Raw genomic sequence first — 27,596 nt, 5'->3', positions numbered from 1 at the left:
TAGATTATAACAAAAGTTCTTCAATCTTTAATTTCGGTTTTGTGGAGAGCTGGCCATTTTAGTGCTGCAATGTGCTAAATAGCTACGGGGAATGTGTTACATTAGAAGGTGAAGAGTTATTATTCAAACCATGCTTTCTCCCCCACAAGATGTTCTACAGAAAACGGGAAATAATTTTTGCTGGTGTCAAGCAGAGTGTGTGAACACCGCTGTCCTCAAAAAGGGGTATGTTTTGTCTGGAACTCTCAGTCTTAAAATACTCCTGGTATTAGTCGGTAAGGAACTGCAGTAGTGTAGCGCTTCCAGTCCTTGCCGTATTTGCTGGAGCAACGGTGTTCATCCCTGATGCAGCGGTGGGTCAGCAAAATGGTCATGTAAATGATGTAGAAATAAGGCAGGATGTGCCCAAAGCCACAAGTCAGGCAGTATGCCAGGGAGCCCATCAGGTCACCTGTGTAGTTAAAATGGCGCGCCACTCCCCAGAATCCTGAAATCATCAGCTTGCTGTAGTATTTGGTCCCATCCACTGACGTGTAGGAGCATTCAATATATTCTGGCTTCTTACCCCAGATTTTGCAGTTCCCATCTGTGCGACGGAAGAGATCTTTTTGGTGGTTGGTCATCCTGAAGATATAATAGCCAACCAGCCCCAACAGCAGGATCCCAACTGCATTAGCTGTTGCGAGCTGAACAGGATGGTAAACTAAATATAAACCCTGCAGAGTGAGGAAGAGTTAGAGGTTTCAGTGAATTTAGTAAACAAATGTTTCCTCCAAACTGAGTGGCACCCCCTTTGTCTGGAGGATGCTAGACTACTTCGCTAAGCAAGTGGGGACCCAGGGTAGAGAAGAGGATCAGTGTAAGTAGGGAAACTTGCAAGACTACAGACCCACACTACAAATTTATGGCCATCTCTCCAAGTAAAGCCACAGGTGGTTCTTAGAAAACCACCCATTTCTCTCACTGTGATGGCATTGTAGGTGACTGTAGGAACAACTCATACAGCATTAAAAGCTCAGGCAGCAAGTAGCCTGTGTGCTGTACTCTGCTACCATGGCATTTAGCTCAATCTTGGATGGCACCAGTGATCTTCACACCCCAGAAATAATAAGCTTTCTGGTGAAGCTTCCTGGGGACCAGAACAAGCGAGAGGCTAGAAGGGTGGGGGGTGTGCACTGGGGAACAAGAAATAATTAGAAACAAAAAACAGAGAGAAGAACTAAAAAAACCCTGAAAAAATACACAAAAGGAAGACAGTGAAAAACAAGAAAAATGATGGGGGTTGGAGGGGAGAGGGGAAGGAAGGGGACAGAAAATGAACAGAAAAAATAAGGAAGATGGCAGGTGGGACAAGACAAATAGTAGGACATGGTGCTTGGAGACACAGCGGGGCCCCTATCCCCTAAATCATCCCAATGTGGGGGTGTGACAGAATGCATCCCTGTATTCACACCCTACACACTCTTGTAATCACCTTTGTACAAAGTGTGCCTTGTAAGGTATCATGTGAAAACTCATAATTTGCTGGTCAGCACTGCCCTGTTAAAATGTGTGGCAACATTGAATGTGAAGTTATAAGATTCCCCTTATGTTTCAAACTCCACAGCCGAGCCCTAGCAAAAGTTGGCAAACAGGTCTGTACTAAACAAATAAATGTGTGTGCTGCTTAATTTGCATTTAAGCAGTAAATAGAGTCATCAAGCAGGAAGGGAAGACAAAGGAAATTCAAATAGCTGAAAAAACCAGCAGGGAACATCCACAAAGACTCTTTGGCTCCTGGGTCTCAGCTGGAAATGTTTTTCCACATGGGTAACTGTAACTATAAAAAGGAGGAACAAATATTCAAGGCACCCCTCTCTCTACCTCTGCTTATCACATTCACTGCATCTGAAGAGACAAAGGAAACAGGCACTGGACTCTGGGGGAAGGGTCCTGACCTAAAGGGGTTGGTCAGTTTAGACTGCTGAAAGCATTACTGAGAAAACAAACTACATTAGATTCAAAGCACAGTTAAGTAAGGCACCAGGAGGCATTATATCTTTATTTTTCCTGTAACTATTTCTGACTTTTATGCCTCATTATTTGTACATAAAATCTCTCTCTCTGTAGTAATACACTTATTTTATCTAACCCAGTGTGTTCAAGTTGAAGTGTCTGGGAAATGCCATTTACAATTTATGTGCATGCATATTGTTCCCTTAAGGAAATAACAGGCTCAATATATCTGTACTGTCCAGGAGAGGGCTGGGCAGTACAGGACATACATTTCTGGGGGAAGATCTGGGACTGGGAATGTGTTGGGATTACCTTGTGGTAATTTTTAAGCCTGGTAAGACCCAAGGTGTGGCTGTCTGTCTGCAGCACACACACAGACATAGCTGGGAGTAAATTACTGGTACATGCTGGAGGCTGTTTGTGAGCAGCAAGGCATTGTAAAGGGCACCCCATGTCACAGGGTGCCTAACAAAGGAATGATAGCTAACAGTAGTGGTTCCAATCTATTCCATTACTCAACTAAGTTTGCCTAGAAGCCATTTACACCTCTACCCCGATATAACACGACTCTATATAACACGAATTCGAATACAACGTGGTAAAGCTGTGCTCGGGGAGGAAGGGGGAGAGAGCGGGGCTGCGCACTCCGGTGGATCAAAACAAGTTCGATATAACGTGGTTTCACCTATAACACGGTAAGATTTTTTGGCTCCCGAGGACAGCGTTATATCAGGGGAGAGGTGTATTTAGGATGCTAGTCATGCTGCCAGGGAACACATTTTTAGGATTACTTTTAACGTCTTCTGCTTCCAGGAAAATGCTATTAACAATACAATTGTATTTTTACCTGCAGAGTGTAGAGGTAAGGCAGCCAAACGCAGTCTCCCCAGCCCAGGTACCATCCAAAATGATCATGGCAGATATCAATAGTTTTCAAATACCAAGCTTCATTCCAGAAGAAGTCCAATACATAAATACCCTGGAAATAAATGTCTTGTGCTTAGAACAATGCTCTGTTGCTATTAAAACGTCTGTCATAGTCACCCAGTCTCATTGTACTAGAATCAGGCTGCTGGTTTTATCTTGTGGCAACAGCCTGATAATCTTTCTGCATTTTTACAATGGCAAAACAGTATTTTTTAAAATATTACCACAATTGTACTAATGCGCACATGTATAATTGGAATTCAGTACTTTTAAGGTGACTGCTAAACCAATGCTAATGTTCCTAACTTATTACTTATTAGGGCTAACCCATTCTAGGCAGACAATAGTAACAGCACAGCCCTGCTGTGGAATGGAATGTGATGTTTGCAGGCAAACAAAACCAACTTAAAGCCACAGACACCCTTTAGGCATCTCACTGTACCTAGATAATGTTGATCATCTGATCATGAGATCCAGTGCTAACGTAATGTACACAAAGGCACAGTGGGGCACTTCAAGACACATTTGAGTGTTAGTCTTTGACTTTGTGTTGGTTTAAGTTAGATCCTTAATCTATGTAGTTTGTCAGCTTTTATCCAACAGAGATTTCAACATATCCTGGTCACAGCAGGACTGCCAACAGCCACAGCAGGAGATGGAGTGACTTCCTGGTCTTTCAGCCCATCTCCTTATTCCCCAAAATGGACCAGAATAAACTGCTCTGGTCCAGTGGTCTTGATTCATATGCCCAGGACCAACAGCTTTCAAAGCCTCATGGCTTGTCTACACTCCTGCTTAAGTTTATGTAAGTTACGTCGCTCAGGGGTCTGAATAAGCCCCCAAGCGACGTAACTTACATAGACTTAAAGCGATGTCCACACTAGCGTTATGTCATAGCATGTTTTCACCAAACACGCTACAGTGGCACAGCTGCATTGGTGCAGCTGCGCCGATGTAGTGTGCGGTAGTGTAGACTAGCCCTTAGTCTCTTGGCTGTTCTCTTTTGCTACACTCTCATCTGCTCTCTCCTTTATTTTGGTCAATCTCATGCCTTTGTCTCCTTTCTGTTCCAGTTCCTGCCTACTCCTTTCCAAAACCAACCACCTCTAGAAACATCTATTTTATCATTAGCTATCTCACTCAAAAAGCCATGTGATGATTTTAGGCTCCCAAAGCCATTCTAACATCTTTGGTGCCACATGGCTGAAAATGATAGCAAGTTTTGCTAAGTTCTGTGCCTGCACAAGGCTGGGATTCTAGCTGTTATCAGCCAATATCAGTCCTCAGTCAATGAATTCAAATTATTAACTTTTTTTTTAAAGCATGCTTTTTTTGATTACACAAAAAATATATTATAAATCTGGAAGTCTTGAGATTTTTTTTTGAGCATACGTTATAAACAAAGCAGAGAATATTTTTTTAAAAAATGAGTTAAACATTTGGATACCAGGAGTCACGTCAAAGGGATTTTGCAGTTCCACAGGTGTAAACATCTACATAGAAATATTTAACTAACACATTTTTTTTAGCAGCCGCTAGCACTATTTTAGGCTCCATGCTGCGAAGGTGCAGTGTCTTCCCCTACAGGGTGCTGAATGTCTTTTGGCAGTGAAGGCAACAGAAGTTCTGTGCACTGAGAATCTCAAAGGAGGGAGATCTGAATATGGTTGAGGAGGGAAAAAAGGAAAAAAAAAAAAGAAAGGGACATGTGGCCTCAATCTTGATCCCATTGAAGTCAATTGGAATTTTGTCAGAGTCCAAAGGAAACAGTATCAGGCCTGTTTCTAGAATATAGACTGAAAGACAAATGTATTTCTTAGATTAAATAGATTCCTGATCCTGCATCAAGCTCTGCAGATGTGGACATGACTGTGCCACTGACTTCTGTGGGACTCTGCATGAGTGTAAGGGCTCACACTAGCAGGTCCCGATGCATGATCATGGCTGAGATTATTCTATGTCAACAAGAAGTAAATTCAATTTTATCATGAGGATTTAGTCTGTTTTAATATCCACAGTTTCCAACCAGGTTTAATTTCACCATTCCAGACTTACCTGTAGGACATTGACAAGGATCATCGAGTTGGTCACCTGACCATACAGTTCCTGTTGCTTGGCAGCATAGGAGAGGTTAATTAGAGTCCAGGCTACAATACCAGGCCGGCCATTGAAGAACAGCTTGAAATCAAACCACTTCCCTATTCGAGGGTTAAATTCAATCCCCATCATATAGTCATAAAATAAATTGCCGGTGAATTTGCTAAAAGTATAAAAAAAATTGTAAAGGTGATACAGCTGCATGTGAATGTAAGTTTGAATATAGGTTTCAGTTCATTTTCCAATACATGAACTATTGTCATTTTGTGAACTGAAGTTGTGTTAATACATAAAACCAAGTAATTATTAAGATGATACAGGTTGATCCAATGATATAATAAGTACATTATAAAGGTAAATTCCGACTCTAAGATCTTCCTAGTTTAGTTTTGATATGATTTTTGACCAGTCATAGCATTTTCTAGCCAGATTAAGATTAGTCAAAATGCATTTTTAATCACTGTACTGAAGAAGATTCAATGTTCACATGTCAAAGTTCCCCATAACACTGCACTATATGAGTATTAACAACAACATACCAATCTTTGGGGTTACTGGGGAAAAGGTAGCTTTTAATCATGGCAAATGTGGAAACTGAGTATCCCAGAATATTAGCACACCACAGGAGAGGAATCCAGTTGTCAAAAATGATGGTGGGTGAGAACCAGTGGAAGTAGTAAGCATTTGCAAACCAGAGAGCATGGGTAATGATCCAGGCTTGAAGTCCATTGATTTCATATTTATTTACTGTGCCTAAAGAGGAAGAGGTAAATTGTTCAACATTCTGTGATACTGCATGAATTAGGTATAAAAGAAGCATGCCTTTTATTAGCTCTGGGCATAGACACTGTCCATTATGAAAATGAGTCTTTACATTATCCTCTTTGATCCTCCTGAAGCACTTAAAGATCTCCTTCTCCCAAACACTTAAGTCTTATTGTGGCTTCCATCCTTCAAACCAATGAAGACCTGATGACACTCTAGCGTAGTCATCAACATAGCTGCCTAGGCCTGGTCTTGACTTCAGAGAGGGGATTGGAGGTGAGCAGGGAAACATGTTTCTTAATTGAAGTTAAATAGCTCAAGGTAAAATCCCAGTGAACACAAGGAAGTGTGTAGTTTTCACACAACCTAATTCTCTAAAGTACATTAGAAGAGTGTTTGTCTACATTTCCCACTTCCAAATATGTATCTGGATTATTATAAAAGTTCAATTAACTATAGCGGGTAAGAGATCTAATGGAAGTATTCTTATTTAGAAGGAAATACAGATTGTATGTGCCAAGAGAAAAAACAAAACCCTTACCAGCAGGAGTCAGAGCACCTTCTTGTACTCCTCCTACATATCCAGGTAGAAACTTGTGGCAGAAATCAGGAACTAATATATATAACATCACCTACATTGCAAAGAATGTAAGAACAATAAGTAATTGGCAGGGCATAAAACATTGAACACCTATATACATACATACACACACACACACACACAAGCTATGCATAAATATTAACTTGTAAAAGACCTCAGTATTGAGAATGCACATATGCAGACCCACCAAAAGGTCAATTCACTTTAAATGTCATAAACCAGCATTCCTTGCAGAACTGAATTTTTGTATACAATTAAAAGTATATCAAATTTATCCCAAATAATATTTTATAAAAGCTAATACAATAGAAACATTTCCATGAAATAGAGGAAAAAATTGGAAGAATATTTTTAAATAAATGTTTTTCTTCAGTATTTGCAATCATGCGTTAATGGATAAGAATCTGAGGTTGATTAGGAGCGGACTATAAGCAAAGTTGAAACTAACCTACTGAATAAGATGAGAAAATAAAGTTCAATAAGAGAGAGAAAGAACTGCATACAATATTGCAAGTATATTAGATGTAAAAGTAGCTCAATTTTAGTAATCTAAGCATAGTAATAGTCTATGACCACAACAGCCAAATCCTGAAATATTTACTTAGCCTTTACTTAAACAGCTATAGAAGCTACTGGGATTATGCCCAAGTGAGAACTCTGGGTAACGCACAAAATTATGAAGCTTGATTTTTAACCTGTCTATGACCCTTTAAGCTCACTTCACCTGGCCTAGTGGATAAAAATTGATATTTTATTTAAAATCAGATTTTTGGTTTTGTTATTTAAACGACAATAAGTTTTTCTTTTCTAAAATAGACCTGTTGTATTAAATTCAGATTTTATTTTAACATATGTTACCTTACTATACTGTAGTTGTAAAATGTGAAACATGTTTTGATAAGAGAAGTTAATGTATCCAAAAGATTTAAGGTTGTTTTGTTTAATAAAAATAAAATGTATATGCTATTTTGTGTGCTTAATTAAATTCCAATTACCATCCTAATGCAGCTTGACACAAATCATGAGCAAATAATGAATTGGCTAATAAATAACCAATATATCATTCACCATTAGCTAACATAGTAAAAATGTACAATTAACAATCTGAAACTATAAAGCTATATAATTAAGTAAATGTATGTTACAATGTACTGTCCTAAGTAGCAAAAAAGTATACCAAATCTAATGAAATGTTCTATTTAGTTGTAAATCAACATGTTTTAATGGTTTCATCGAGAATGCACCTTTCTTTACAAAATAACTGAAGTACAAATGGAGCAGTTCAATGCTTTAGACTGATTCCATTTGGTGATTTAAATCACCTTGATTTAAATCCACCTGCCATCACCCAGTTATCTTGTGTAACCCCCATCAGAGCGCATTACATTGCAGTGCAGTCATATCACCTCAAGCTGTGATCTTGTCAGTTCTTGACAGAGGGGCTGAGTCTGAACTTGGATGAGATATTATTTTTTTAAAAATGCACATTCTGCAGGAAGTGATGTTGGTGATTCACTTGATGACATCCTTCCCCCTGAGTCAGTCAGTACTGACCCTAGTGTTCCACAGGGTGTGGAATGAGATTGGGGAGGAATGCTGCCTTATTCTAGAAGGCTTCCATCACATGAGGCTTAAGTGATATCCAAACTACAGTGACGGTGAAGCAAACCAGAGCGCGTTACACTCAGTTTGCCAAGTACTTAAGATCTATTCGGATGTCAGAAACTATATTCATTTAAGATTGTTAATTTATTTCTTCTATCCTTTTCACATAATAGGGTTCACTCGAAAAGTAGTCATGAAAGGAGATACTGTAAGCAACGTATGTCTAGGTCAAAGATGTGGAGTAATTATCTGACTTCAGTCTGTAATACAGAAATGGAAAGATTTACCTGGAAAGTGACCCAACATATATAGATGTTAGCAGCTTTCCAGCTCAGGGAAGGTGTCTTGTTCCAGATGTCGGAGAGATGGGAATTACCCATGAGCACATCAACGACGGGGTCCGTCAGAGAGCAATGGTACTGATCACATGACATTATAAAGTAATATACGATGAGTGGAGAAAATGTAAGCAGGAAGAGGACGCTGGCCAAGGAAAACCAGTCTACTTCCCTGTAACAGAGACACAGGTTATCTTCTGAAAAGAATTTTGCACTGAAACAATGGGTCTGTCCCCATCAAGTTTTAGAGTTTGTCAGTTACACTAAAGTGTGCTGCTTTGTAAAGCATAAATTCATTTGCACATTAGCAAAAGTATAGAGCACAGAAACTACTATGGTAAAAACAAAAGTCTGAAGAAAGCGAGCAGGGAGAAGTTGTATAGTTTGTGGAGTGCTCTCTAGGAAGTAGGTTTCAGAGTAGCAGCCGTGTTAGTCTGTATCCGCAGAAAGAACAGGAGTACTTGTGGCACCTTAGAGACTAACAAATTTATTAGAGCATAAGCTTTCGTGGACTACAGCCCACTTCTTCGGATGCATATAGAGTGGAATAAATATTGAGGAGATATATATACATCTCCTCAATATTTATTCCACTCTATATGCATCCGAAGAAGTGGCTGTAGTCCACGAAAGCTTATGCTCTAATAAATTTTAGTCTCTAAGGTGCCACAAGTACTCCTGTTCTTTCTCTAGGAAGTAGCTATTTGTTGCCAAGCCGAGGAGGTGAAGGCTGGGCTTGTGTTTAAGGCACGGGGTTGAAACATAGGCGACTTAGGTTCAAATTTCTGATTCTACCACAGACTCTGTGTGACCTTGGGCAAGTCATTTTTGTGTCTCTGTGCCCAGTTCACAACTTTCCATCCCAAAAAGGTGGTTTGAGGTCTAATTATTTAATCCAGAGTGGAACAGCTTTAATGGGAGAAACCTACATCAACACATTCCATAGCTCAGTGATCAGAGCACCCAGCGAGGATTTGAACAGGGGTCACTCGCTTCTCCCTCTCTGGCAGGGGGGTGGGATGGAAATTGAACTTGGGGGTCCCACATCCCAGGGTGAGAGTGGGAACCACTAGGCTAAAAGTTCTAAGGTGGGCACTATTCCAGACTGACAATAGCCTGAATGAACTTATCGAATTAAGTTAAACCTTACTGAATTAGAGTTAATAGCTCTAGGGCACCTTATAGTAGAAATACAAATTTTTATGTACTATTGTGAGATCGTATGGAACTTCTTTAGTGGGAACACAAGATTAATGCAGTCTCCAGGAGGAAGGAGGAAGTTCAATAGTCTTTTTTGGAACAATATGTGTGAAATGGATTTCCTAGGAAGTACCTCAAAGTGAGGGGAATGCAAATTCTCCCCTCCAAAGCCAACTTTTTGAAGCTACACCTTTGGGAGAGAGACCCACTGTATATTACATTACCTTCTTCTGTAAACTCCAGATCAAAGACCCCTGATCTGGACTAAATTTGTTACGAGTTTGGTAGGGTAACCCACAAAGACTCCCTTAGGGCGGGTGGGCTGAAGGATATAAACCATCTAATAGCCCCCAATAACAAGTTTGTGCTATAGCTGTACTTCAGATATGTTGTGTTTAGATCATTCATACTGTAATTCTGAATTGAAGGCTAGTGCAGCCTTTGTTTATTGACGGGCCCTAGTCTTTTGAATATTGAGATCAAGTTTGTAAGGAGCGTGGTAGTAGCAGTAGTGGATAGCATCACATTTGGAGTCTGTTCAGTCAGAGTGACAAGCCTTTCTCACCAGGCTCTTCCCCATTGGCCTTGAGATGCTCCAGAACCATTTGGGATGCTCTTATGTTTCCTTTCTTCAGATTTTCCTTCGGGAAAGGCCGCCATTGGATCCTACATGAAAGAGGATTACATTGTGTTATACCATCTGGTCCCTCCAATAATTAGTTGTGCATTATCCTTTATAAATGAAATTTCTGATAATCTTTAATTGTATCAGGCAGCTGGACTCTGATTAAAAACAAACAAAAAACCTTACATTTGCCTGCATATAAGACTGTAACCTAAGATGCCAAGGGGTCTTGTAAAACTTATTGCCCAATCCAAGTTTTTTATTAACACTGTACAATACCTGGGAATATCGTTAAAGATGATCTGCAAAGGAAAAATAAGATTGGGATTGTACCTTAACTGCCCACCACCTCCCACACACACACTTGGGTTTTTTTAGCACCTTGCAGAGATTGCCTGAAAGGGTTCTGCCTCCCTCCACCTGTCCAACTAAAGAGGTTTATGCTGCTTGGTCTTCTTTACCTTGATTTCTAATCTCTTTGAGAGTTCAACCCCCATCTCCCCTCTAGGCTTTCAATCGAGCTGCTAGCCTTTGTTAAAAGCAGAGCAGTGTCTTTGCTGCTATTTTAACCTGAGTTAAACAACACACCCTGAAGGGGTGAGACTGAGTCATTATTTAAAACAAAAATAAACAAATAAACCACACCATCTTTAGGGTGACCAGATGTCCCGATTTTATAGGGACAGTCCTGATATTTGGGGCTTTGTCTTATATAGGCACCTATTACCCTCCACCCCCTGTCCCGATTTTTCACACGTGCTGTCTGGTCACCCTAACCATCTTACAAGTATGTCAGGCATTTGACAAAAGTTAAATAATTATTTGAAGTTTTATAGTCACACCTAAGGGCTTGTCTACACTGACAATTTATAGTGCTGCAACTTTCTCGCTCAGGGGTGTGAAAAAACACCCCCCTGAGAGCAGCATGTTTCAGCGCTGTAAAGTTCCAGTGTAGACAGTGCACCAGCGATGGGAGCTGCACTCCCAGCTCCTCATGGAGGTGTTTTTTTTAAGCGCATTGGGAGAGAGCTCTCCCGGCATTGCACCGTGACCACACAAGGCATGTTAAAGCGCTGCTACGGCAGACTAGCCCTAACACAATGCCAGAGTTTCAAGCACTATGGCTGGTCTACACCTACAATTTAGACTGTCCTAGATACATCACTCAGGGGTTTGAAAAATTCACACCTGTGAGAGATGTAATTAAACCAATCTATGCCCCAGTGTAGACAGTGCTAGGTTGATGGAAGAATTTTCTGTTGACCTAGCTACTGCCTCCTGGATAAATAGATTTATTTCAGTGATTACCCCATTCCATCACTGTAGTGTCTACACCACAGTACTACAGTGACTCCATGGTAACATTTTTAGTGTGGCCATACCCCAAAGATCCCTTACCTTCTCAAGTGCTCATGTTTCATTTCCTTTATACTAGCAGACCATTATAATAGCCATCCAGTCAACCACAGAGTTGTCCTTGGAAGACAATTACATGTAGTAGTTACCCTTCCCCACCCCCTGCTTACCCCAGCCTCAAAAAACATGCTTTCAGACCTTTGGTCATCAAAAAGAGCAGTCACCTCTAATGTATTCAAACACCATTTTTCAAAGTAATGGCACATACTCCTTGCCCAACTGAGGGCCCAACCCTGGGACCTTGCTAGGAACCAGTGGGCTACACCAGCTTTCCAGCAAACCTCCTCTTTAATTGAGTCTCCCCATCTTCAGTGTCATCTCTATTCATCCAGAAACATAGAAAAGGTCCCAACTAATCAAGCTGTAATCTATTACCAAGCAGAATTAAAAATAATAATAATAATAAAAAAATCACATTTATTTCTCCAGAGTAACTGCCTGGATAGCACATTCTCCCTCTCCATACAGGCCCAGCAACACAACGGGGGGGGGGGGGGGGGGGGAGAAACAATCACAGCAATATGAACCATCTCATTAGGACTCCTGTTAGCACTAGCTAAATGTCAGGTTGATAAGGTTGATATTCTTTCCCCTCATTTCTAGTTGTATGTGCCACAGGGTGCTTCTCCAGCTATCCCAGTGAGCAGCACTGCTTAGCCTGTTTTCATGGTCTCCGAGGCTGTTTCCTTTCTAGCACCCATGTATTTAACCTTCAGTTTCAACACATACAGCATATGAAAAATATACAGCTAGAGGAGACTTCCACACACCTTCCCTCTTCTCCCCAGCTCACCCTCTGAACTCTCCATGACTTTCTCTCCCTCAAATATGTATCCACCCTGTTACTGAGTGAACTGTCTTGTTATTAGCCCAGCAATTACCACCCAGTAATCTCCCCTCTTCTCCCCCCACCCTGAAAATGGTTAATTGCTTCCAAATAAGCCTGGAAGCCTCTCTGTGCTGCAGAAACCCAGTGACCAGGCTGCTACTACAGCTAGCACTGTCACAAGATGTCAGTTCATAAATACCTTTGTCCGGAGGAGTTAGCTGTCTGGGTGTTGCTTACCTAAACTTTCTTCTATATATGTAAAGGGGTAATTGTTGATTTAACACTCCCAATGGACCCCATACACCTTACTTACACCTTCATCAGCAAAACTGCCATAGACTTCAATAAAAGTTTTGCCCAGCTAAGGAATGCAAATTAGGTCTCTACTGATAGCAACATTTCTGACCTGATCACAAGAGATGCCAAGTACTAGAAATCAGCGGAGTTACACTGGTGTAAATGACAGGATTATCCAATCCCTGATCTAGAGTTAAATTCAACAGACTCCTTGGTGTAGGGGAACAGTTTTTCTGCATAGACTCCCAGGACTAAATGGTACTTGGGTTGTTTGCTTGCTTGTTTGTTTGTTTGTAAGGGAATAGGAAGTGCTTATAAAATTTTATTGCCAAACATTTTCTCTTCAAACATGTTCAAAGCCACTAGGTTCTCACTGCATAGGAAGCCTAGGGAAAGTCTTTTTTTTTTTTTTTGTCAGAGTTAAACTGTGCCTCCCCCCCAAAAGGCACATGATTCAAACAGCCAAATAGAATGTTACCATATTTGCCCAAAGTTATAAGTCTCTGAAAATAAGGATTTGTAATTAAATGCCTTCTTAAGCAAAATCGTTGCTAGTACACTGATGGTACCGTATGGCTTGTAATGTATGCTTCAAATTTGCTTTCTGAATGGTATGCTGAAGGGTGTTTAGTCTGCTCAATGCAGGCCAGCTACCCACGTTCTGGTTCAGTGTGTGTTGAGAGCAGTGAAAACTCCGAAAGTGGGGGTAGAGAGCAAGAAGACAAAGGAGAGGTAAAGCAAATTAAGTATCGTAAAAATAATCAGAAGTGTCAAATTCAGCCAGACCTGGAATTAACATTTTTTTTCCATCTCATGCTTTCTTCCAAACTGTATTTCCTTCAACCTATTCCAAGGTTTGCTTCTTTTTCTTGTTCATGTAAACCAGTACAAAAAACTTTTAAGCACCACTTCTCCTTTCACGTGGTGGCAAATGCATCAGTGGCCCATGTACTCTAAAGTTTCCTCCATTGTCAGCACTGGTAGAGCTGCACCTTTGCTAGAGCAACAAGGGGAAGGGCTACTGTAGACGAGGCGCTGGCTACATCAGAATCATACAAATTACAGATGAGACTTACTAGGACACATCTAACTACCTACAAGGACCACACACTATAGTTTTTCTTCTGCTTTGTCCTGAATTTCCCTTTCCTTAGAGGTCACGATCTGGTAACCTGAAACTTCCCTCAATTACTTTTGCACCTGAACTGCTCTTCCTTCTCCTTAACTCTGCATTTTCTCTCTCTTGACAACACAAGAGATAAGCAGATTTCCTCCCCAGGCAAGTCTAGATATTTGGAATCTGCTTGTTTACCGCTCAGACAGGAATGCGCTGGTTGCTACTAATGATGTAAGTTTTAGATATCTGAAGTTTAATTTAAATATATCCCTAAAGTTTCCCCCATTGTCAGCACTGGTAGAGCTGCACCTTTGCTAGAGCAATGAGGGGAAGGGCTACTCTATTATTCCTCCATGGAAACAAAGACCACCATATGTATGTATTTGACATAAAGGGAATTATATCTGGTTAGAAGGTGAAGAGATCTTAAATACCATCAGTAGGACCACAGGAATGATACACTTGTTGTACAATCAAAACATAGGGAAAAAAAATTTCTACCCCATAAATTTGAATGAAAGTGTACTTCCAGAAATAATTAAAGATGCATTATGTGTAATCTCCCTTGCTGCAGATTATGGCGATTACTTCTTGTCCGACCTTCAATGGACATTGAGAACAATTGATCACCGCCCTCTATCTAATTAACAACAGTCTTCACATATATCAGGCCCCCCTTCAGTCTTCTTTTCTCATGACTAAACATGCTCAGTTTTTTTAACTTCTCATAAATCAGGTTTTCTAAACCTTTCATCATTTTTATTACTTGCGTCTGGACTCTCGCCAATTTGTCCACATCTTTCTTAAAATTTGCTACCCAGAACTGGACATATAATCCAGCTGAGGCCTCACTAGTGTTAGAGCAGAACAATTACCTCTTGTGTTTTAGCCATGATGCTCCCGTTAACACCAACCAGAATGTTAGCCTTTTTTTTCTACTGCATCACTTTGTTGACTCATATTCAATTTGTGATCCGCTATATCTCCCAGATCTGTAGTACTGCTGCCAACCCAGTTATTCTCCATTCTGTAGTTGTGCATTTGATTTTTCCTTTTTAAGTGTAGTACTTTGCACTTGTCTTTACTTAATTTCATTTTGCTAATTTCAGACCAATTCTCCAATGTGCAAGGTCAGTTTGAGTTCTGACCTTGTCCACCAGAGTTTTTGCAACCCCTCCCACCTTGGTGTTATCCACAAATTTTATAAGCATACTCTGCACCCCATTACTCAAGTCATGAATGAAGTGGACAAGCAAGTGCACATGAGCTCCCAGGGTGATGCTGTGGCAAAAGAGGCTAATGGGGTCTTTGGATGGTTTTCTGGAATCAGATTATGGACTTTAAAAAACTCCTTATGGAAAGGCAGACTGCACCAAATTATGTAACAATTTTATGCAGAAATTCATGAAAAAACTTCTCTTCTGTGCAAAATGAGGTCTTACACAAATCTTAAATGCTTAAGGAATGCTTAAAATATAGGGGTCACTAGTGATCAACACTAACCACAAGAGCAACTATTGCTCAGTTAATTACAGTATTTTTATTATAATAATTAGCAACTTCTTTACTTATTTTACAATTTTAGCGTCAAAGTAAACAAGTGCAATGGGTTATATCAATTGAGTACACAACAATACTTAATTAATGGAGAAGTATGCATCTTACTCATTTCACTTGCAGTTAAATCTGTTCACAGAACAATTCTAAAATTTGACCCTGTGCTATTTTCATCAGAGATTTCTGGTCATGAAAGTAAGTAAGTTGAAAGAAAACAAGAAGTAATTTTGGTGAATCATAGACTTTAGACAATCATAATGGTCCCTTCTGACCTTAGTCTGACCTCCTGCACAATGCAGGCCACAGAATCTCACCTACCCACTCCTGTATCAAACCCCTAACCTATGTCTGAGCTATTGAAGTCCTCAAATCATGGTTTAAAGACTTCACGGTGCAGGGAATGCATCTCAAGGTAGCAACCTCCATCTTTTAGCATACCATCCTCTGATTGTTCAGACAAAAATGAAATGTCCCTACTCCATAAAAATCCTTTATTTGCCCTCTGTGTAGCACTTTGCCATGCCACTTAAATATTGCATTAATATTTAAAATAATGTTTCAAATATTGATTAGTTCAATAAGTCATCCAAAATTATTTACAAACCAGTAGAACTTATTAAAGCAAAGTTGTTTTCATTATAGGTAAAAAGTTATTGGGATAAGATACAAACACTGGGAACCATTTTGTATGTTTCCACAAACTTGGTCAGACTGAGGGCTGGCATTTCTATGATGGAATGTTGGAACTGAAAGGAGGTGGAGATATACTAGCCACAGACAGAATTCTCCAAAATTCTATGAAAGAGCACCAAGCCACATTGCTGCTGTATGTGTCTCACAGCAAATATTAAAGACTCTAGTTGGTTCAACTAATTGTAGTACAGTATATAGTAATAGGATACTATTTGTTTAAGCTGTTTGTAAGCACACTAGTGGTGTTTACTGTTTTCTATATTTTAGAAACTATCACAAATCACTCAGAGCAGCAGTAGGCATTAAGCAAGCCTTGTATTTTTACTTATAGTTGATAAACATGATATTAGGGAACAGGGTTGCCAACCCTCTGTGACAGATTCAGACCAGTGGGGTACAGGAGTCTGGTAGAGGGCAAATATACTGGTCACTGGATGAGTAGTTTTCTGTTCCCTGAGTGACCAGAGCAGAGGCTGCACTAGAGTAATCAGGAACCTGCTAGAACCAGTTAAGGCAGGCAGGCTAATTAGGACACCTGGAGCCAATTAAGAAGAAGCTTCTAGAATCAATTAAGGCAGGCTAATCAGGGCACCTGGGTTTTAAAAAGGAGCTCACATCAGTTTGTGGTGTGAGTGTGAGGAGCTGAGAGGGTGTGCTGCTGGAGGACTGAGGAGCACAAGTATTATCAGATACCAGGAGGAAGGTCCTGTGGTGAGAATAAGGAAGGTGTTTGGAGGAGGCTGCCCATGAGCCTAATGCTGGCTGCCTGAGGTAAGCATCGCCTGGCTGGAGCCTGCACATATCCCAACCTCCTGCCCCAGCCCTGAGGACCCTCCTGCACTCAAACTCCCTCCTAGAGTCTACACCTCCTCCTGCAACCCAACCCATAGGTGCTGACTTCCCCTCTTTCCTGAGGGTGCTTGACCCTCCTCTGCCCCTGGCCCTGCCCCCACTCCACCCCTTCCATGAGGCCCTGCCCCTTCCCACATCTGCCCCTCCCCCATTCCAACCCTTCTCCAAAGTCCCCACCCCAACTCCATCCCTTCCCTGCCCCTGTTCCAACCTCTTCCCCAAATCCCTGGCCCTGCCTCCTCCCCTGAGTGTGCCCTGTTCCTGCTCCTCTTTCTCCCCCTCCTGGAGTGTGCTAATGCTGCCAAACAGCTGTTTGGCGGTGGCCGGGGTGGGGGGGGAAGCACTGGGAGATAGGCAGAGGAGTGGGGATGCAGTGTGCTCAGGGGGTGAGGAGGAGGGGGGGTGGGGAGAGCTTGGCTACCAGTGGGTGCAGAGCACCCACTAATTTTTCCCCATGGGTGCTCCAGCCCTGGAGCACCTATGGAGTTGGTGCATATGGCCCAACCCTCTGCCCCAGGTTCAGCCTGGTGCTGCCTCCCACACTCTGAGCCCCTAGGCCCCCACCCCCCAGTCCAGAGCCCACATCCTCTCACGACCCAATGCCTTGGAGAAGGGGCGGGGCCTCAGGAAGAGGCAGGGCAAGGGTGTTTGGGTTTGTGGGATTAGACAGTTGGCAACCCTATTAGGGAACCAAGAGTGCCCAAGAAGTGTTTTCATATAATTGTAGTTGTGTAATGAGCAAAAAACACACAACCCTAACAAAATAAAAGTTTTTATATCCACAGACTGGTTTGGATACAGACTGGCTAACATAGTGAGGAGGGCTTTAAACTAGGTTGGATGGGGACAGGTGAGCAAAGCCCACAGGTAAGTGGTGAATATGGAGACCTAGGAGATGGATCGGAAACAAGAGGGAGCATGGGCTATAATGGCAGAGAGAAAGGAAGGTCAGGGCAAAACTGGGAGGCAAGATCAAACCAGTATCTTAGATGCCTATATACAAATGCGAGCAGTATGGGTAATAAGCAGGAAGAACTAGAAGTGCTAATAAATACAACTATGACATTGTTGGCATCACTGAAACTTGGTGGGGATAATACACATGATTGGAATGTTGGTGTGGATGGGTACAGCTTGCTCAGGAAGGATAGACAGGGGAAAAAGGGAGGAGGTGTTGCCTTATATATTAAAAATGTACACACTTGGACATAGGAGACGGAAGTGTTGAGAGTCTCTGGGTTAGTCTAAAATGGGTAAAAAAACAAGGATGATGTCATGCTAGGAGTCTACTACAGGCCACCTAACCAGATGGAAGAAGTGGACGAGGCTTTTTTTAAACCACTAACAAAATCATCCAAAGCCCAAGATTTAGTGGTGATGGGGGACTTCAACTATCCAAATATATGTTGGGGAAAATAACACAGCAGGGCACAGACTATACAACAAATTCTTGGACTGCATTGCAGACAACTTTTTATTTCAGAAGGTTGCAAAAGCTACTGGGGGGAGGCTGTTCTAGACTTGATTTTTAACAAATAGGGAGGAACTCATTGAGAATTTGAAAGTAGAAGGCAGCTTGGGTGAAAGTGATCATGAAATCAGAGTTTGCAATTCTAAGGAAGGGTAGAAGGGAGTACAGCAAAATAGAGACAATGGATTTCAGGAAGGCGGATTTTGGTAAGCTTAGAGAGCTGATAGGTAACGTCCCATGGGAATCAAGACTGAGGGGAAAAACAACTGAGGAGAGTTGGCAGTTTTTCGAAGGGACACTATTAAGGGCCCAAAGGCAAGTTATTCCGCTGGTTAGGAAAGATAGAAAATGTGGCAAAAGACCACCTTGACTTAACCATGAGATCTTGCATGATCTAAAATAAAAAGGAGTTATTTAAAAAATGGAAACTAGGACCAATTACAAAGGATGAATATAGGCAAACAACACAGGAATGCAGGGGCAAGATTAGAAAGGCAAAGGCACAAAATGAGCTCAAACTCCCTACAGGAATAAAGGGAAATAAGACTACTTTTTTATCAATACATTAGAAGCAAGAGGAAGACCAAAGAAAGGGTAGGCCCACTACTCAGTGAAGAGGGAGAAACAGTAATAGGAAACCTGGAAATGGCAGAGATGCTTAATGACTTCTTTGTTTCTGTCTTCACCGAGAAGTCTGAAGGAATGCTTAACATAGTGAATGCTAATCGGAAGGGGGTAGGTTTAGCAGATAAAATAAAAAACAAGTTAAAAATCACTTAGAAAAATTAAATGCCTACAAGTCACCAGGGCTCGATGAAATGCATCCTAGAATACCCAAGGAGCTAATAGAGGAGGTATCTGAGCCTCTAGCTATTATCTTTGGAAAATCATGGGAAATGGGAGAGATTTCAGAAGACTGGAAAAGGGGCAAATATAGTGCCCATCTAGAAAAACAGAAATAAAAACAACCCAGGAAACTACAGACCAGTTAGTTTAACTTCTGTGCCAGGGAAGATAATGGAGCAAGTAATTAAGGAGATCATCTGCAAACACTTGGAAGGTGGTAAGGTGATAGGGAATAGCCAGCATGGATTTGTAAAGAACAAATCATGTCAAACCAATCTGATAGCTTTCGTTGATAGGATAACGAGTCTTGTGGATAAGGGAGAAGCTGTGGATGTGTTTCAGAGTAGCAGCCGTGTTAGTCTGTATCCGCAAAAAGAACAGGAGTACTTGTGGCACCTTAGAGACTAACAAATTAGCTTATGCTCTAATAAATTTACTTGCTGTGGATGTGGTATACCTAGACTTTAGTAAGGCATTTGATACTGTCTCGCATGATATTCTTATTGATAAACTAGGCAAATATAACTTAGATGGGGCTACTATAAGGTGGGTGCATAACTGGCTGGATAACCATACTCAGTTGTTGTTAATGGTTCCCAATCCTGCTGGAAAGGCATAACAAGTGGGGTTCCACAGGGGTCTGTTTTGGGTCCAGCTCTGGTCAATATCTTCATTAATGACTTAGATATTGGCATAGAAAGTACACTTATTAAGTTTGCAGATAATACCAAATTGGGAGGGATTGCAACTGCTTTGCAGGACAGGGTCATAATTCAAAATGATCTGGAGAGATGGTCTGAGGTAAACAGGATGAAGTTTAACAAAGACAAATGCAAAGTGCTCCACTTAGGAAGGAACAATCAGTTTCACACATACAGAATGGGAAGAGACTGTCTAGGAAGGAGTACGACAGAAAGGGATCTAGGGGTTATAGTGGACCACAAGCTAAATGAGTCAGTGTGATGCTGTTGTAAAAAAAGCAAACGTGATTCTGGGATGTATTAACAGGTGTGTTGTGAGCAAGACACAAGAAGTCATTCTTCTGCTCTACTCTGCACTGGTTAGGCCTCAACTGGATTGTGTCCAGTTCTGGGCACTGCATTTCAAGAAAGATGTGGAGAAATTGGAGAGGGTCCAGAGAAGAGCAACAAGAATGATTAAAGGTCTTGAGAACATGACCTATGAAGGAAGGCTGGAAGAATTGGGTTCCTTTAGTTTGGAAAAGAGAAGACTGAGAGGGGACATGATAGCAGTTTTCAGGTATCTAAAAGGGTATCATAAGGAGGAGGCAGAAAATTTGTTCACCTTAGCCTCTAAGGATAGAACAAGAAGCAATGGGCTTAAACTGCAGCAAGGGAGGTTTAGGTTGAATATTAGGAAAAAGTTCCTAACTGTCAGGGTGGTTAAACACTGGAACAAATTGCCTAAGGAGGTTGTGGAATCTCCATCTCTGGGGATATTTAAGAGTAGGTTAGATAAATGTCTATCAGGGATGGTCTGGACAGTATTGGCTCCTGCCATGAGAGCAGGGGACTGGACTCTATGACCTCATGAGGTCCCTTCCAGTCCTAGAATCTATGAATCATAACACAAAGTTAGATCCAAATTATATCCATAATACAAAGTTTTGTATCTGTACCTGCAGATTCCTGGGCAGTATACAACTAGGAATCTGCAGGTGTATATTGCCCACCAAAGTCACAGTATGTAAATATCCTTGCCTGAGTGGGTAGAAAAATGGTTTCCTGACCCCACCAAGTGGGGCTGAAGAGGAAGTAGAGAAGTTCACTAACTAGCAGGGTCTAGCCCCTGGGTATCAGACAACTTAATAGTAACCAATTCAGCCCCTGAAGAAAATACACTTTCCTATTTTAGTGATCTTGGCAGTACCTCTGACCGCAAAGATTCAAAACTCATGAGTCAGGCCCCCATATAATCATGATATTTTAAGTCATGAGATTTTAAAAATAAGCTTTGCGTTATTTTTATTTGCCTTTTGGTGTTTGAGTCTGTAGGAGTCATGCTTTCAAACTTTTCCACACAACTATGAAAACTAGAAACTTTCATTAAAAAGAATTATCAGGTAACATGACTCTAGAAGCTGAGGCTTGAAGAAACACGAAATATTGAGATGTGATAAAACTGAACAACTTAGCAGCATTGTATTTGCAGCAGTGTAACAATAGAGGTACATCAGCACAAACGTCTCATGTAGACATCCTACACCAAGCTTACTGCGGTGCTTACTCCAGTAACATGTGTAAAGCTAGCTTTACATTACTGCAGCATGTTTACACTTGAGGGAAATCACTACACTGGTGAAAATTTCTCCAGTGGCAGAAAGATCCTTATTCAGGAAGATGACCAATGCTTTCAGTCAGTGTTCCTCAATAAGAACAAGAGGCAGAAACTCAAACTAGCTATAAGGGGGTAGGTGGCTGGATCCACAGCACTTAAACCTGTTCACCAAGATCAGAATTTTCATAAGGGCTCAGTTTCCATTTAGTACTAAACTCTTTGTGGCACTTAAGACAAGATTTTTCTAATGGGAATGAAGCACTTCTGAAAATCAGACCCCAGTTGTGAGTGCCAAGCCCTTTCAAATCTAACCCTAGGTTCTCCTTCTCCCCAAAACAAAAGAGGTCTGGGGTGTTTGCTGATGCTCCTGCCCAGCTGGTCTATCATTAATAACACCATAATCCACAGATATGTGACTAATTGACCTACCCCCAAAGCACAAAAAATAGTTTGAAAACCAGATAGAAAGGGGAGAGAGACACATCCAGAGCAGTCATGCCGCCTCATTGGCCTTCAGCCCTCTACCTGCTAACGCATCTCAGCAACTGTCTACATAGGAAAGTTTTGCCAGTTTTTCTGACCTAGTTATTCTGGTATAATGGAGATGGACAGTCTAATTTCATATGAGTGGCTTATTATGGTATGGCTTAAACCCCTTTCCTGACAATATAAGATAAACAGAAAAAACAAAACCCCCAACACTTATACTTAAGGCTTGGAAGGCCTAGATTTTTATTGGTATATCAGTAAACAGGATTTCACCATATACACGCAATTGATTGAGAAAAATTTTTCCATTGATAATAATTACTTTATCAGTAAGAAAATGTTGTTTAAAAACCTATTAGTTTGATTTAAGGATATTTACTTTCAATATTTTGACAAGTGATATTGACAACTTGGTTTTAGTTGATTTAAACCTTTAAATCTCAACATTTATTGCCATTAAATAATTGTCTAACTTCCCCATTGTTTGACCTACCCCCATAATTTCCCACAAATTAGAAAATTTAAATAGATAAAAATGCTTTAAAATAAACACCTATATTAACCATTTAAATTATAAAACAATTTAAAATCTAATTCTGCTAAGCCTACTTATGCTGGAATAAGTGTGTACATGGGTGGGGTTTACAGATATAACAATATGGGGTTAAATTCACTTTCACATGTACACAAGTCCCACTTAAATAAATATTGCATTAATATTTAAAATATCATCAGAGTGCTTTATACAAGATGTACAGCACCACTGAAATGCAACCACCTTTGGAATGGCCGGAAGCATTCAACAACTGGCAAAAAAATGCTATAAAACTGAGATAGGTGGAGAAATTTTGACAAAGGACATTTGCATGAAGTGTGGTGAGATTTTTAAGTCACAAAAATAAGACAGGACCTTGGTTATTTATTGATTTTTTTTATTTTTTTGTTTTGTTTTTTGTTTTTAGATGAACCCTAACTCAAATCAGCTCTCCTTTAGGATACTGTAAACTATTTTGCAGGTTGAAAGAAAATAGCAGCTGTATGCAAAAGACTCATTCAGTAAAAATTAATGGATCATGGATGGTTAACTAAAAACCATGATAAGTTACAACGGTTTCACTAGCCTTGTATGTATTAAACAGGAATTTTTTAGCACGTCATACAACCTCCCTCCCCCCCCTCAAAAAAACCCCTACATAAAGCTTCTCTATTTATTACACAACAGTTTAATCTTCCAGTTTCTTTCACGCGGTATGGCTTCGAACATAATATTTAACAACAAAAACCATACAGTGTATGTGCAGATAAGTCTTTAACAAATCAAGAATCAGCTAGTTCCTGCAAGCATGAAGCTTGTTTTACACAGTGGTGTGTGTGTGTGTGTGTGTATATATATATAATATAAACAGAAGTTGCATAAACATATGTTCTTCTTAGATTTCTACAGGGAAATTGGATCAGGTAGCACATCTTTTCCAACACCAGTCTCTTATTCCCTTGCTGTGTTGCGCAAATTGCTTTATTTAACTTTGCAAACAAATGCTGCTTTACCAAAAAAAGCTGTAATTCTCTATCAGAATTGGAAGATGCTGGCAAAAGGCAAGGCAGAGAAACGAGGCTGCAAAAACAGCCTCACAATATGGAGCAGACTGCCACCAAATCAGAAATAAACTGCAATGCAAAATGGTCACATTATAAAGGACCACAGCTACCCCCATTTCTAGCGCAGGTCAGAAAACAGGATCTGAGACAGAAGTTGAGGAAATCAAAACAAAAATCCTTTTTTGGTGGTTAAATTTTCATTTGTCTGTTTTCTATCCATTACTGCCATGAACCTGTTGTAATACATTTTGTAACATGTATATGCATACTGTTGCTTATTAAGACAGGATTTATACAACTGATTATCAGAGTAAATCTGATACTGTTTCAAATATGTTTCTATTCTAATTAGAAACCCAATTATAATATAAATACTCCTTACCCCTTCTTTGCTTGTGCTTCCACCCAGCTGAACTCTTACAAGTACCAAAAAAAACAGGCTACTACAGGCTGGTTAAAGCTCTTTAGTCTTTGCCACTCCCTCAGGAGTTACATACTAAACCTACTGTCCAATCACCTGCATGTTCTCTTAAACATCACATGGTGCTACACAGCTGGATTGGTGCAACTGTTTCAAACCACCAGCCAGCTCATGAAATAACCATGACAACCACCACCCTATGAATATTTTATAGAAAAAAATCTAGAGAGACGGGGGGGCTGGAATAATTTGTGTGGGGGTGGGGAAGACGGGAGGGAAGGCTGAGAGCAATTGAACCAAACTGTAAACCCTATCCTAGCAGCACCTCCAGCACTCCTAGTTCCAGCATGTATGTAGACAGATAAAAAGTGAACTATTTATCTTTTAATCTGAGCACTCTATGCACTTGCAGTCTTAAGGTTAGTTCAAAGTACTGCATTTGTCTGTGCCATTTATGACTGCAGCAGAGATCTTTGCCTGTGCTTTGTGGTGCAAAACTTTAAGTTAATGATTACAGGAATAATCCATTTAATTTTTGAAGTCATCATACTTTGTACATCTATAGCACCTTCCATCTGAGAATCTCACTGAGATTCACAAACATTTTAAAAGTCTCACAAGATACTTTTTTGATCCATAGTTAAGTAACATAAAAACATGTTGGTATTAACCAGTTGAGTCACAGAGAGACTAAGGCCTACATTTTATGATGTTTAGGGTGACCAGATGTCCAGATTTTATAGGGACACTCCTGATATTTGAGGCTTTTTTTCTTCTATAGCAGCCTATTGCCCCCCCCCCCCCATCCTGATTTTTCACACTTGCAGTCTGGTCACCCTAGAAGTGTTCATTAAATTTGGGCACCCAACATTAATGGACATTTTGAAAATGCTGATTTTCACATATAAGAAAGTGGTGACTAGGGAAGCTGCTGTTTTCCGTGTTTGTCCATGACCTTTTATGCTTCACTGAGTCCCTTGCAAGCTGCTATGTTCTTTCAGCCTGCAATGTATTTTTACTGTATTCTATTGGATAGCAGATTTGATTCAGAATTATTTAAACAAACCCTCAAAATCCAAGGACCTGTCTGCTCTGTATGGATTAAAAATCCCATAGCACTAAATCTCAGTTTACCTGGCCAAAATTTCCACTGCCCATAATCACTCGGTTGTTGCCCTCCACCCTAGAACTGGCTGCATTTCAGTGGTGCAGTTTCAGTGTTGCTACTTTTGCAATTGTATTATGAGCCCTGTGATATCTGGTGTTTTTCTTAAAGTCACAACTTCTGGATTAACATGATTGCATGAGATTTTCAGCTTTCATTAAAAACCCTAGTAAGTTTCTGGCCTTCATGGTTGCAGAGAAGTCTGAAAATGTGACCTGAGGAGTTTTCAGCCTCAGAAGCTAAATATGAAGATCTCCAAATTATTAATTTTAAAAATCTTATGATTTTTACAGCAATCTGATGATTTGGGGGGGACAATTCATGACTTTTGAGTGGTTAGGTTTGGCAACACTGTATGTAATTTATAAAGTGCCTTAGGATTCTTTGGGAATGGATACCATCATATAAATGTAAAATATTTTTAAAATGTTCACATTGCTATTATTGCTGTTATTATTACAGTAACATGTATAGGTTCCCTCTGAGATTGGGGCCCCACTGTGCTATGGGCTGTACAAACACATAGAGAATGTCCCTGCCTCAAAGAGTTTAGATCAGAATCTAAATTGACAAAAGAGAGAGGAAACAGAAGTGAAGTCACTTTTCAAAATTCACATAATAAGTGAGAGGCAGAGTCAATTAGAACTCAGTTCCCTGACTCCCTCTCTATGTAAATTACTACAGCACACTGCCTCACTACAATATATTTTCCACTGCAAACCCAGTTGTGTTCAGTAGTTCACTCAGCTGGGGAACCAGGAGAGATTACTTCCATATCAAATGAGGGGTGAGATGAAAACATAAACTATACCATTTTTTTCACTGGACTGTAACTAGGAAACTAATCTAACTTTATAATCAGTCCATACATAGAAAAATCATAGTTTATGCTTTTGAAATAAATAATGATGCTTCTGGATTTGATGGCTGACCTGATGGCCACTACAATCCTACCATCCACAGAGTTGGCACGTTACATACAATGGCCACCTTAAGGGCTTGATTCAATGTAATCAGCGGTCAGAGGAAAAAGCACTAAAAGGCACAAAGGTTTTAAGAGGAGAGATGTGATAGATGAGACAGCACAATGTAGGGCTTATCTACCTGGTGGGGGCAATGCACTCTACAGGGGTGTGATTTCTTAAGCACTAATGAGTTGCACATTAATTGATCTGTGCAGACCCTGCTGATGCACACAAAAAGTTCCCTAGTGCACTTTTCCATACTATGGAACCTTCAGTACACACTAGCAGGGTCTACACAGATCAATTCATGCACAACACGTTAGTGCATTTTAGAAACCACTGTCCTGTACAGTGCATTACCCTACCATGTGGACAAACGCTCAACATGACCCCCAACTGTGGAAGAGTGGATGCTAATGAGATTTGTGGGGGCTTTGAAAACCTAAAGGATAACTGGACTGAGAGACTGATTAGAAGCAACAAAATTAGTTTGAGCCCAAGCCCTAAAATTTGGGAATCTTGAATTGCCCCTGGAGTCTTTGGATCTTAGGTTTTGCTTTGGGTTCATCTCTATTAAAGAAGATAAAGGACAAGACAATGGAGTAGTGTTGGCAGTGTTCTGGGCTCAGTGGATTCAGGGAGACCATATGTGAGGGAATCACAATATCTGAGAAATAGTTAATACGTGAACAAAGATTCTAGCAGAAGTCACGCTCAGGATTTTGGCTGCATTCTTCAGTAAGCCGCTATTGCACAAACCACTTTAATACCTAATAATTAGTCATGTAAACTGTCTGGGTGGGGAAACTTCATAGATCAGGGTGTGGGATGGGAGTACAATTAAGTTTCATAATACAGAACCTTATTCTATGATCTTCTGAACACCCATATCAACTGCCACTTAACTGAGTATGAATTGGGCATGTTCAGCACCAATCAGAGGGCACTCAGCCATTGGGCCCTAAATGAAGAAATGGACCCAATCCTGTTCCCACTGAAGTAAAAGGGCATTTCTGTCTTTGATTACAATGGGAGCAGGATTAGACCTACTATTTACAATCTTTCACCTTCATTTTATTTGTTAGAAATGTATATCAGTTGCCACCACTAAAGCATTTAGGGGGCCTTACACCTTGTATTTTAAACAACAAAACATAAGCTTTTTAAGTTGAAAAGCTCTATACCAGAACCCTGTATACACTGAATGAATGGCACAATCCAAATATTACATGGATTAGCTGGTCAAGCAGAAGCTTGCTTGTTTTAAAGGGGCCCCCTAAGATAGTTTAGACCCAAAGCTGTTTTTAAAAAGTTTTACTAAAACCTCTACTATTAATACATATGTTTTCATGACCACTCCCTCCCCTTCCCATACAATTTGCTTGGATTCCCTTGCGGAGTTTAGGGAATCTTCTCCAAACATTGCAA

The 27,596-nt window shown here is 40.4% G+C and overlaps 1 protein-coding gene across 1 annotated transcript; it reads right to left on the bottom strand.

Moving 5' to 3' along the window:
- DHCR7 (7-dehydrocholesterol reductase) lies at positions 1-24,081 on the bottom strand. The gene is made up of 8 exons (XM_034769776.1): positions 24,000-24,081; positions 10,094-10,194; positions 8,278-8,500; positions 6,326-6,416; positions 5,559-5,772; positions 4,978-5,182; positions 2,843-2,974; positions 1-716 (listed from the first exon to the last, which is right to left on the bottom strand). The coding sequence occupies exons 2-8, from the start codon at positions 10,186-10,188 to the stop codon at positions 252-254; spliced, it is 1,425 nt and encodes a 474-aa protein (XP_034625667.1). The 5' UTR covers positions 10,189-10,194; positions 24,000-24,081; the 3' UTR covers positions 1-251.
- Positions 24,082-27,596: the final 3,515 nt, after the last annotated feature.

This window comes from Trachemys scripta, chromosome 4, assembly GCF_013100865.1.
Source record: "Trachemys scripta elegans isolate TJP31775 chromosome 4, CAS_Tse_1.0, whole genome shotgun sequence".
In the NCBI taxonomy this organism is placed as follows: Eukaryota; Metazoa; Chordata; order Testudines; family Emydidae; genus Trachemys; species Trachemys scripta.
This window is presented reverse-complemented; position numbering and strand designations above follow the sequence as displayed.